The 13283-nt window shown below is 39.6% G+C and overlaps 2 protein-coding genes and 1 long non-coding RNA gene across 6 annotated transcripts in view; 1 reads left to right on the top strand and 2 right to left on the bottom strand.

Annotated features, from left to right (window-relative positions):
- The window catches only part of fhod3b (formin homology 2 domain containing 3b), a 106311-nt gene extending 104499 nt beyond the window's left edge, over window positions 1–1812 (bottom strand). For all 4 annotated transcript variants that reach the window (XM_042107408.1, XM_042107409.1, XM_042107412.1 and 1 more), the window contains exon 1: window positions 1261–1812. In XM_042107408.1, the coding sequence (XP_041963342.1) occupies window positions 1261–1425 (165 nt within the window). In that variant the 5' untranslated portion in view covers window positions 1426–1812. The remainder of the gene's footprint in view (window positions 1–1260) is intronic.
- Window positions 1813–5242: 3430 nt separating this feature from the next.
- On the top strand, window positions 5243–13217 carry slc6a19b (solute carrier family 6 member 19b). The gene is made up of 12 exons (XM_042107991.1): window positions 5243–5650; window positions 7620–7760; window positions 7856–7993; window positions 8113–8294; window positions 8701–8811; window positions 9059–9171; window positions 9278–9406; window positions 10907–11063; window positions 11222–11426; window positions 11639–11798; window positions 11889–12051; window positions 12315–13217. The coding sequence occupies exons 1-12, from the start codon at window positions 5452–5454 to the stop codon at window positions 12528–12530; spliced, it is 1914 nt and encodes a 637-aa protein (XP_041963925.1). The 5' UTR covers window positions 5243–5451; the 3' UTR covers window positions 12531–13217.
- On the bottom strand, window positions 5807–8773 carry LOC121721243. Its single transcript, XR_006034770.1, has 3 exons — window positions 8686–8773; window positions 6900–6983; window positions 5807–6431 (listed from the first exon to the last, which is right to left on the bottom strand). It is a non-coding gene; the product is annotated as an uncharacterized LOC121721243 (long non-coding RNA).
- Window positions 13218–13283: the final 66 nt, after the last annotated feature.

The raw sequence follows: 13283 nt of genomic DNA, 5'->3' as shown, positions 1-13283 counted from the left end.
GGAGGGACTGCAAGAGGAGAGCTCCTCCTCCGTACCAACTCAGAGAAAGGCTAAATGAAGCCAGGTGTCTGGCTCTCAAGAACAAAAATATGAATGTACTGAAGAGCCAGGAAAAAACTCCCCAGTCATGAATGCATCTATTTCCATATCCTCCATGCTTCCACATCCTGGCCACACATGTTTATTGTTTTGGTATGTTATCAAAAACAAATGCATGAAACCAGTGGTGATTGAGAAATCACTGCTTCATCATTGGTATTCGTGAATCTCTGATCATGAAAATGTGCTAAGTCACTCTCCATAAATGACTTTGATTTACAATCTAGACAACATATGTCATCCTCCTGTTTAGCTATGGCACTACATCAACATAAAGAAAGCCTGGCATGATCACACCCTTCAGCCAACAGTCACACATAAATCACTACAGAGGACTCTACCCTGGGAAAGACTTATATAGCCACTGCATGTGTAAAGTAACAGAGATGTGCAGAGTTACCTGACATTCATTTAGGCAAAGGACACTACAGTGGTAATTATTTAATGTCTTGTGGGATTCAAATTTGATAAACACTAATGTTCTGCACAAACATAATCAGTGGGGAGTGCAGAGCTGAGGTGGGACGTTCATGCTCAGGGGTCTGGCCAGCTCCAGATGAAGAGATACGTGTAGACACTGACAGACCCAGTGGATTGGCTGCCCCAGTGACAGCTGCAGATTCTTAAGTATGGAGCTTCCTGCTATGCTCCTCAGCTGCCCAACATTCCATATGACCACAATAGCATCCTTCCTAAAATTGTCTCACGCCATGATTGTGTGTTTGTGTTTTGGAAATGGCCAAGTGTCCCTTCATGATATAACTGACAGTGTTATAGACGTATTTCTATATATATGAAATGGGTAGGCCTGCCTGGAACACACTACTTCACCTGAGAAACATCCATGAGAGAGAAGCACTTGGGAATACATGCTACACAAACATCTCGAGTCAACAGCAGGGAAAGATGCTTGTCTAGTTTATCAGCTACCAGCATGATTCTGCAGATACCCACAAGTGCAGACCCTCACAAACACACGGGCGAGCACACACCCACAAACACATACATGTCAAACATTTCAAAATATTTGACTGTCAAATTACATGAGGTGAATAGGACATTAATTTCGATATTGCTGTTACAATAACCCGCAATCATAATCATAACCTAAACAATTCGACAAAAAGTTGTCACACAAAGTTGATCTTTCCAAAGACGTACCTTTTGTGGGGCTTTGAGAAGCCGATGGATTCCAGCAATTTGATTAATAAAAGGAATATCTTCCCTGAATGTGTAATGAGGAGGTCTGGTCGGCTCGGGAAAATTTGTGCTGTTAAATGGATCAGTATCATCTAGGAACTGTACCCTGCATACAAACGTAGCCATTATACATCCATGCAAAAATGTTTGGAGAAAAGTCCGCACAATCAGTAAATACCGCTGTAATATTTTGCTCTATCGCGCTACCGCGGTTAGAGCAGGTAACCAGTGAAGCAGTTGCAGTTGCTGCTCTGTCAGTTATCCGCCAACGTACTCCGTCACATAAAATCGCATAGATAAAATCATTAAAAACTGTTCAGAGGGGCAACGACTCTAGCCCCTTGTTCCTCCCAATGTTAAGGGTAAAACCCCCGCAATTCGTGCGCGATTAAGAATTGAGTCTCTACAGCAGATTGTCTGAAGGAGGCACGCCAGTATCCAAGGGCATTGTGGGCAGGCAAGGTGCTGAGGCAGACTGCGGACAGGACGGGACGGGACAACGTCTGCAGAGAAACTCAGGGAGATTTGGGGACTCCCTATTCCACCTCTAACTCAGCCGCAGTCACAGCGCATCCACACAAAAACCTCGCGCAACAGCGGCATCCATCGGCCAAGAAGAGAACACTTAAGAATGAGATTTGCTATGGCATGCATCATGTTTTCATGTTCATGAGTTCAGTAAAAGTGCGTGTTGAGTTTCCTGCATTCATTTGTATGTTATTTGTAGTGCAAAAATACAATGGCTGTATAAATTGTAATAAAAAATAAATGCAACAACAAGGATTCAGATGATTTTTTAACCTCATGGGGGAAAGCCTATTGCCGTATTTAGTGAGCCAGCTTCCACTAAAGGGTTATATTGGACTCCATATTACAATATCAATGTTCAGGATATCACGTGGGCTTTGTAACCTGTAATCAAAGTTCGGAGGTGGATTCAACAAGTCTGCGTTAAATGGGCATTCATAGTTTGTATAGTTTGTTAACAATTAATTGTTGTACAATTAGTTAACGACATATGTGTGCGATCCCTTCCTTTTTACGTGGGTACGTGTCAGAATGTAGTGAATATGTAGGCTACTGCTTTATTTGTATAGTGCCTTTCGTGCAGCAATGTAAGGAGATTTCCAAAGGAAGTTAAAAAGGTCAAATACAAAGCCAGACCATATATAAAACACATAAATACAAGACATAACAACAAAAATGATCATGAAGCACATTTGTGGATTAAAAAGATATGTTTTAGTATTCAATGATTGTGCCATCTTCAGGCCAGTCTGAGGAGTGTGAGTTAAAGGCATCTGAATGGTATAGAGAGATTTGAAAGATTTGAAAACCAGTAAAAGTTTTTTAAAAATAAATTTAAAACTAACAAGCAACAGGTGAAGGGACTGGAGAACAGGTCCCAGATACAGTAGCAATTTATTTTGGGACGGATCCGCATGAAAGCCTTTAGATCCGTCTGTAGCGGAAATACGGTAGGCTATCTGACTGTGGGCCACGCCTGGGCACCTGATAGAGGTTTCAGCGTGGCTAGCAATGCAGTTTTTTTCACAGGTTTATAGATTTGGCCCAGGTCCATTTTCCACGACTCAACCGAAAGTCAGGAGATGCATTTAAAATAAAAAACACTGATTTGGCCCAAACCTGTAATACAAATATGAGCCGAAGGACCATTATTTCACAGCAAGTCCAGGTGGTAATAAAGACATTAATTAAGGTTCTGATTCTGCTAAATTGAACAGTGACTTCATCAAGGTGAAGGTGAAGTAACACCTGTCCTGTCCTTTCCAAACTTCATGTCAACTGGCTGCCGTGGGAAAAAATGTGTTTTGGAGTGGCACAAATTTAGAAATCATGAGTGTGCAAGCTGTGCCTATGGCTACTTCATTTCCACACTAAGGCAAGAAATAAGGCTATGAAGCTTAGTAGTTTAGTTGGTGTGGAGATTCAATTTCTAAAAACTCACCAATAATTTATATTTTTTCAAGTAGTATAGAGTTTTGCAGCAGGAGAGAATGGAGTTTGTTGCTGTCAATGTTCAGCCTCAGGTCACCTCCAACACTGACCAGCATGTCTCTGTGCTTTAGTGAAGGAGGAAGCCCGATTGGAACCTCGCCATAATACAGGTGAAGTACAGGTAATGGCTTAGCTGTTTAAAAACAACTTTCTTTAAAAATGTATTTAAAAAGGGGAGGTTCAATATTGACCAATAGTTATTCAGAACTGCAGGGTCTAAGGTGATTTTCCTTAAGAGAGGTCTTACAACTAATTAAACTAATATAGGTTATATGAGTTAATAAAAGTTTAACTGAAACAGATAAGATAGTAGCTGTTTATATTTTTGTTGTACACAATTGTATGTCATTTCAATATGCACAACTCATGACCTTTTTTCCACACCCTTTTCAGATTTCTAACAGCTTCAACCGCTGTAGCTATCTTCGTGAACATACAAAATGAGAGTCTGCCAAAATTGTCTTCAAAGTAGTGCTTGGAGTACAATACAGCTGTACTTTTCTTTCCAAGGAGCCACACCAATTTCTTTGCCACTCCACAAATGAGGAGGTGTGCCCAACTATACAGCAAAGGTGGCTTGAATAGTAGGCTATCACAGAAATAATTTACAGTAGGCTAGTTGATAAGACATATCAGCAGTATACTATGTACTAGATTTCACTAATCTTTATGTTCTGAAATGTTGATAGAGTAAAACTTGACTCATGCATCCTCACATCAGATCCACCAGAGGGCAGAAAGTGGCACAAATCCCAACTGTTTCCAATGGTCCTTCTGATGCACGGCTATGTTATTACTGTAATAGGTATTCAAATACCAACTCTATTCAACAGATCCGTTTTAAATAAGTTGTTTTATTCTATTGTTTCTTATTTAATAAGTTGTTTTATTCTATTGTATTTTAAGTTGTTGCTGTTGCAGTTTTAAATCAAGTGGAAACATATTCTAACCTGCCAAATGTATGTAACATAACATAACTTATTTGTGTATACTGTAGCCTTTAGCACACTGTATACATCTGCATAAATTGCAAAGTTATTAATTAATGTAATTTGGTAGCAATATAATCAATTTAAATTGTAGCACAGCGTAGTTTGTTATGATGAATATAATGCTCTTTGCTTCAAGCAGCAAAAGTTTAAAACTCTCAGTTACATTTGATATTCCGTCCACCCCATATCCAATTGAGCTTAATGATTTATTATGACAGCCTCTGGCATGGCTTTGTGGGAACCGCAGTGTACTCATGATTGCTTTTTTATCACACTCTCAGAACATATCAATGCAATTAGAGATTTAACAATGAGTTATTGCTATTTAAAACCTGTACGTAACGGAAGTCAGTAGTGTTTTTTTTTTTTTCTCTGAGAACTTAATCTTAATATTAAGAAGCATTTCCATAAACTATTCCCTTCAAATACCAATATGAACTCTTATAGCCAATGGCCGCCACTGTGTCTCTGCTCCTCACCTACACAAGCAGGGGCGCTATACAGACAAGCTGTGGAGAAGTCAAACATTACAGACAATATGGTAGGGAAAACAAGTGTCGCTCTGTCAATGTTTGTCCCCATCATGTAAACATTAGAAAATGTCATCAATAACAAAGCACCTTTTAAAACACAACTTCCTTTGCTTTTCTGTGAAAGCCCAAGATAGCAGTATTGACTGTTGAACTGAATGTTGAACCCTCATTTCTAGTCTCCACTGGGTCATATAGATCTTTATCTCTGTTCTGATTGGCATCTCAGAGGACCTGAGGAGGGGCTCTTTAATTAGAGGTGGTTGACTCGCTGTGTCCTACATCACAGATAAAACATTAATTATTGTCAAGTGCAGTTTCATTGAAGTGACAGTTTGCACTGGCCTCATTCAGCTGACTGTACAGATTTCAATAATTTAGGAGAGGCTGTGGCTCCAGCCGAAGGTTGACAAGGTGCCGGAGTTCACTATAAATACTGTCCTTTGCCTTGCGCTCGGGACATCTCTCTGCCACGTGTCAGAGTTGCATGTACAGAACATACAGAGCAACTACTGTGCCAGTCACCCATTGGCACTGCCATAAATCTGCCACTTGTACACAAGCGCATCTAAACAGACACTGTTACTCAGAGGAGCAGCACACACTCAGGCATGAAGCTGAAGCTCCCAAACCCAGGCCTGGAGGACCGGATCCTGACCCATGAGCAGCTGGACAAGCTGGAGGTGGAGGAGGCCGGGGACAGGCCCAAATGGGACAACAAGGCCCAGTACATGCTGACCTGCGTGGGCTTCTGCGTGGGCCTGGGCAACGTCTGGCGCTTCCCCTACCTCTGCCAGAGCCATGGAGGAGGTAAGAGACTGATTTAATGATTTAATGATTTCTCTCATATTGTTAGGTTTTGGAGGACAATTGGTTTGACTGTGAAATCTCAGTCTTTTGCTTTCTGAATGACTAAACAAAATGGTAACAAGGAACCTTCAGCTTTAAATGTCTGTAAACTTTGGTAAGGAAAGTTTATTTATATAGTGCATTTGCTATATATGAACAGAGTGCAACTCAAAGAGCTCCACACACAGTCATCAAGACATAAACAGACAAATTAACAAATAATTGACAATAAACAGAAACAAGATGCTGTATGGGGCGGCATGATGGGGCACATAAATTACTCAAGTTTCTAAAAGTTCAGAGTTTACCAACTTTTATGGGAATTCATCCTGTTTTATGGTGAATAGCTGTCAAACTCAAACAGAAACAGTAGTATTACAGTTTGGTAGAGAATGTTTCATAATTCAACAAAATGATGGAATGTATTCTATTTATTCTCTTAGAGGCAAACCTTTGTAAGACCGTTTTTGTAATGTTACAAATGTTCCATAAATGTCAGATCAATGAAAACACAACAAATGAGAACATTTTTAGAATAGAATGGGACATGTTAAAGTGTTTAGACCTGTTAATTATAATGTTTTTGTAAAACTGTAGGATTCTTAAATACGTGTGTCTGCAACTTAATGGAAATATTACAATAATATTTTATAGTGAAGACAATGTAATGTGTGAGACCTTCTCTGAGATTTGATACTTGATTCAGAAATAATTACATGTCCATGTAAAGGAATAAGGGATTCTGTAAGGAAATAAGGACATTTGTACATTTTCAGTAAAGGGCTCGTCAATACTGATGACAAACATGGCTAACAGGCAGAACAACAAATGTTATGAGCTTAATGTCTCATATGGATTGCAACACATTCAACTAAGCGTTGATATTCAGACTATTAATTCATTAGCATGTCATTCACAATTTGAATAATCACTATAACCTGCAATTAGATCACTGAATTTATTGAGTGATGCAAATGTAATTGCAGCTTCATTTATTTATTTAAGAATTTTATTTTAAAGTAAAACGTTTTTCATAATGCATGAATACAGAGTATGCAATGGTTTGGAAAAGTATATGAATTAGGATTTGTAGCATATGTGGATATGAGAGTATTGTCTTCATATCACAGAGGTAGCTTGAAATGAGTTTGCTATTCAGGTGTAAGAGGATTATGCACCTTTTATTTATCTACAGTTGTTACATATTTACCTCAAGTCAAGGTTAACCAGGAGTCTTGTAAGGGTCACTCAGTCGGTGTGAATTCTTCGGTGGTATCTTCACATATTAACCAGGCTGTATGGGGAGAAAAAGGCTGACATGTAAGTCTGCTAGTTAGGGTGACTTTGCTCTCCATGGAAAGTGCATACCACACAGGTATCAATCTTTTTAGGGTAATTGACTGTTTGAAAAGGAACCACCAGTACCACGTTGATAACAAAGAAAAAAGACAACTTTCCTGTTGTGTAATGGTTTTTAACTTATAGCCTTGAACCCTTTCCTGTTCCCAACACTTAATCTGTTCTCTTGGGCTGTTATCAGCTGTGTCAACAAATGCCAGTCAAAGAATAACATGTGCCTAAGTGGTCATACTTTACACACTATCAACAAAGGAGAAATCTCAAGTTGCATTTTATTTTCCCTGACTGGGGAGCACAGCATTCCACAGCACACCAGTCTCAGGCTCAGAACAAAGGCAGATATGTGTGTTATCATCAGCATGTGACCCCCTGGACACCAGATTAGACTTTCAACTTGAATTTTCAATATCAACTTTGTCATAATAATTAAGTGCAGTATACCTTTATGGTTCAAAGTGTGTTTCATATTTCCAAAGTACAATAATAAAAAAAATGCTTTATTAAACCCCACCCCACACGGGTTTACAGTCTCACCCATCTAGGAAGTAAACCCAGCTATTATTATTTCCAGGGGCCTTTATGATCCCCTTCCTGATCCTGCTGGTCTTTGAGGGCATCCCTCTACTGCACCTGGAGTTTGCCATTGGCCAGCGTCTGAGGAAAGGCAGCTTGGGGGTCTGGAGGACCATAAACCCCTACATGCTTGGAGTCGGTGAGGCCTCTTTAAGACTAATGTTGTTTGTCCATGTTGAGAGTTGTCACCTGTGGACCACTCTACACATCCTGACATGGTGTTCTGCTCCGCAGGCTTGGCCTCCATGGGTGTGTCTCTCCTGATCAGTCTGTACTACAACATGATCATTGCCTGGGTCATGTGGTACTTCTTCAACTCATTTCAGGAGCCACTGCCATGGAGCCAGTGTCCTATGAATGCCAACGGGACAGGTGAGTTGGATGCTCCATAAGGACAGTGAATCCATTTAAGCTGGTCATGACAGATGGAAGATGTTTCTGTTCCACTGTTTGTGTAAAATTGATCCAAGTTTCTACCCCACAAACCACAGGCCTGGAGTCTGAGTGTGTGAGGAGCTCGCCTGTGGATTACTTTTGGTACCGGCAGACGCTCAACACCACTGCTGTGATCGATGACACAGGGGGTCTGCAGTGGTGGATGGTGTTGTGTCTGGTCAGTGCCTGGGGCGTGCTCTATATCTGCTGCATCCGTGGCATTGAGACCACGGGGAAGGTAGGTTTGACCCTTAGCATGGGCACTGATTCTGAATGACACCTGTGAGTCACTCTGTACGTCAAGGTGAAATAGGAAAGTACAGGACATTTAATGATGGCAGTAAGGCTGGACTGTAAGGACACAAGGTTGTAAATGTTTACTGGGAATAGGATTGCCTTAGATTTATAGGTTTATGGTCTTACAAAATAAAGCTTGGGCATGCTCTCTGAAGCAATAGAGTGATTCATGCTAAATTCAGTGAACAATAAGGGTAGTAAAAGTTAAAAAATAATTACAATATAACAAAACAAATTAGTTAAGCACATGTTTTTGCAGCACATCAGTATAAATGAGTGCATAATAATATGACATTAAAGTGTTATTTTAAACAGTTGATATGTCCACTCACTCCTGCCTTTCCTAGGCGGTGTACGTCACCTCAACGCTCCCTTATGTGGTGCTCACCATCTTTCTGATCCGAGGGCTCACTCTCAAAGGCTCCGTGGATGGAATCAAGTTTCTCTTCACACCGGATGTAAGTAGTGGTGATATACAGACACCATATACAGACACTGGTAATGCCTCATTTGAGAACAATTGTGCCCAGGGTGAGAATTATATAAAATGAATGAACTAATCCCCCGCCACCCGCCACCCCCCCCCCCCCCCCCCCCCCCCCTGTGTGTGTGTGTGTGTGTGTGTGTGTGTGTGTGTGTGTGTGTGTGTGTGTCTGTGTGTGTGTGTGTGTGTGTGTGTGTGTGTGTGTGTGAACGGATATGTAGTTGAATGAGTTAGCAAACCCCACTACCTGGCTGGATGCAGGTGCTCAGGTGTTCTATTCCTTTTCGTTAGCCTTCGGAGGGCTCATCTCCTTCTCCAGCTATAACTCAGTGCAGTAAGTGCTCTTGAACACTCCTCTAAACACTCTGCATCTGCCATGTTAACAAAGCTTAACAGAACAGCAGACAGCATAATAATAATACCATGTCTGTTGTCCATAGTAATAACTGTGAACAGGATGCAGTGATCATCTCCATCATCAATGCTTTCACATCAGTCTATGCTGCTACAGTCATATACAGCATCATTGGCTTCAGAGCAACAGAGCGATTTGATGACTGTCTGAGTGGGTATGTGTCCAGTATCATTATTATAAATGTAAAACATATGACCAGCTATACATGATGTTCATGACTCACTAAATATACTAACACACATATGATAGGCCTACTCATTAACATGATTAATAAAAAAAACAACAATGCCTAATAAAAGTATAAAGATAAGTAGGGCTGTCAAAATAACACGTTCATTTTGACTAATTAATTACAGAAATAATAACGTGTTAAAAAAACGCTGATTAATATGAGGGGCCGTCTAGGCCTTAATTCATACTTGGTCTTACACACACTATCATAACCTTGCACATACACCACTATACTCATGCACACTCACTATTATAGTCATTTTACATGTATGTATGAGAGGGTATAGTCGTGTATGTGAGAGAGTATAGTAGTGTATGTGAAGGAGTATAGTAGTGAATGTGAGAGAGTATAGTAGTGTATGTGAGAGAGTAAAGAGTATAGTAGTGTATGTGAGAGAGTATAGTAGTGTATGTGAGAGAGTTTAGTAGTACATGTGAGAGAATATAGTAGTGTATGTGAGAGACTATAGTAGTGTATGTGAGAGAGTATAGTAGTGTATGTGAGAGAGTTTGGTAGTGTATGTGAGAGAGTTTGGTAGTGTATGCGAGAGAGTATAATAGTGTATGCGAGAGAGTTTAGTAGTCTATGTGAGAGAGTTTAGTAGTGTATGCGAGAAGGTATAGTAGTGAATGCAAGAGAGTATAGTGGTGAATGTGAGAGAGTATAGTTGTGTATGCGAAAGAGTATAGTAGTATATGTGAGAGAGTATAGTGGTGTATGTGAGAGAGTATAGTGGTGTGTGTGAGAGAGTTTGCATGAAACGGAAGGGAGTTTGCATGAAACGGAAGGAGTTTGATTTCTCAGTTCCTGATTGGTTTGTCAATGTCACTTCTCTCTAGCTAGCCAATTAAAATCAAGGAAGGGGCGGGACCTACACTGTCAACAATGTTCGTGTAGACCTAGTGGTGGAGGAAAAAATCAGCCAAGTCCTATGTGACTAAATATTACTAAACTACTACTGCAAACCGAATGCAAATTAGGCTACAAAGACATGAGGGGTGCCTATTCTATTGTAATTGCCTAGCTACCGCCTCCTTTAGTCCTACTAAACTCTTTCACATACACTACTATACTCTTTACTCTCTCACATACACTACTATACTCTCTCACATTCACTACTATACTCCTTCACATACACTACTATACTCTCTCACATACACGACTATACCCTCTCATACATACATGTAAAATGACTATAATAGTGAGTGTGCATGAGTATAGTGGTGTATGTGCAAGATTATGATAGTGTGTGTAAGACCAAGTATGAATTAAGGCCTAGACGGCCCCTCATAGATTAATCCCATTTCATATATATCACTATAGTGACATTTGACCCAGTATGTAATTAATTACATTTTTTTAGTCCTATTGATTGACAGCCCTAAAGATAAGTAATAAAGACACTTTCACTTTCAATTTTAGGAACATTCTAGCCCTAATGAATGCCTTTGATCTTCCTGAGGGGGATGTCAACACAAGTAACTATGATGAGGTCGTGGCTCTGTACAATAGTACAGATCCAAATGTCATCCAAACACTCAACCTTAAAACCTGTAACCTGAACACTTTCCTCAGTGAGGTATGAACTCTTCACTGGCTTTTTGACTGTTCATATTTAGACATACAGCATATTAAAAAAAGAGAGAAGCATAAATCAGTCAATATGAAAAGGTACACTGCTGAATTGAAGTATGCCTGTGAATCTGATGACAGCTGTGACACTTTCTGCCTGTTAAGGGCGTTGAAGGGACGGGTCTGGCCTTCATTGTGTTCACTGAGGCCATCACAAAGATGCCATTGTCTCCTCTATGGTCTGTCCTGTTCTTCATCATGCTTTTCTGCCTGGGCTTGTCATCCATGTTCGGCAACATTGAAGGGGTGTTGGTCCCTCTACAGGACCTTAAGGTTTTCCCCAAGTCATGGCCCAAAGAGGCTGTCACAGGTGGGTGTAAATAGGAATTTCAAATCCTTGAAATACATATACAAAAATATGTAGAAAAGAAATGTTTGACTGGCAGTTCTTATCTTGTGTCATGACTTGAAGATAATGATTATACCCTACTGTGAAGTGTCTTGAGACAATTTTTTTTTTATTGGATTGAATACATACTGTATCTACTCCTTTCCCCATTCTCCTAACCTTGCTGCATGCAGGTCTAACCTGTCTCGTTTGCTGCTTGGTGGGACTCATATTTGTCCAAGGATCAGGAAATTACTGGCTTGCCCTCTTTGACACCTTTGCGGGGTCCATTCCTTTGCTTATCATTGCCTTCTGTGAGATGATTGGAGTGGTGTATGTATATGGCATTGACAGGTGAGTTTTTTTGTGGCTTATAATCAGAGGATTGTAGTTGATGCATGAAATAACATTGCTCACCATGGTATATATTTTTTTAACTTCCAGATTCAATGAGGACTTGGTGTTCATGATCGGACACAAGCCCAACATCTTCTGGCAGGCCACATGGCGATTCATTAGTCCAGCCATCATGTTGGCCATCCTTGTGTTCTACCTGGTCACAACGGTCACCAAGGATATCTTCTACATCGCCTGGGATCCAGCCTCTGTAAGAAATCAGTTCGATCATCATCACTGATGCAAAAATCTTTTGTTTTAAGAAATATACTGTTACTTACTGTTTAATATGTCAAAATATCACACAGCACACTATGTTTTTGGTGCTACACATCTGAGAATATTTTTAAAAGTTCTCAAAGTCAAGTTCAAGTGCTATATTTGAAATTTGGCAAGTTTGAGAACAGGTTGAGTACTATCCTTACTGTGGTTTTTGTTCTTGTTTTGACAAATATCAAACATTTTTATTTCCAGGATAACTTCCCCACTCTCGAGAAGAAGCCATATCCAGAGTGGATCTATGTCATCATATTCATTTTGGCTGGAATACCTAGTCTTGCTGTGCCAGGAGCAGCTATTTTCAAGCTGATACAAAACCGCTGTTGCAAGAAGGAAAAAGATGACAAAGCACAAATGATCGAAACTGTTTCTTACCAGATGGAGGATGGCCTGAAAAGGAGAGACTCATGAAGGACTACATGAACACATACAAATTTACTATCAGTTAAATACATATTCACAAGTCTGATCTCCAGTTTCACTGATAAACGCATAGTGCATTTCGCAACCTTTTTATTGCGAGCTCTTTTAATATCAAAATGTTTCATTGTTAACATACAGAGTACTTTTGGATACCAGATCTGACATTGAACAAAAATTACCAAACTAGTCCAAAGAGACACCACTACCATGTCAATTATTATCATTTCCTTTAATATTTCTGCACAATACCGCAATGTCAATGGAATTATATTAATTTGTGGTACAAAAGAAAACAATGCACCTAAGTAAAGCATATTAACTTATCAGTATTGATTACCCAAATTTTGTAATATATGTATAACATTTGTAAGGTTTATCACAACATTGTATTTTGTATTAATATATATATGATGTGTAACAACAAATAGTAAATTGTGTAAATGTACATAAAAGCTTAAATGCATTTTTACATCTTATATAAATATATTCTGTGAATAAGAGGCTTAACTTTATTCTCTCTTCAATTATTTGAGCACAGCTTAAACCATCATTGTTCTTTGTTCATATCATATCAGCCTTTGATTTTTTTTTTCACTTACTGTAGTAAGTCACACATTAGCTTTAAATCGATGGTGAGAAAACAAGCACTTTAATAAATGCATCAGTTCAGTGTAATGGTCCCACAACTTTCTCCTGCCTCTCAGAATGACCACGCACTCCTGTAGGGCTCTCCTATGTACT

This window comes from Alosa sapidissima, chromosome 10, assembly GCF_018492685.1.
Source record: "Alosa sapidissima isolate fAloSap1 chromosome 10, fAloSap1.pri, whole genome shotgun sequence".
NCBI lineage: Eukaryota > Metazoa > Chordata > Actinopteri > Clupeiformes > Clupeidae > Alosa > Alosa sapidissima.
The sequence above is the reverse complement of the archived record's forward strand: the minus strand, read 5'-3'. Positions and strand labels throughout refer to the sequence as shown.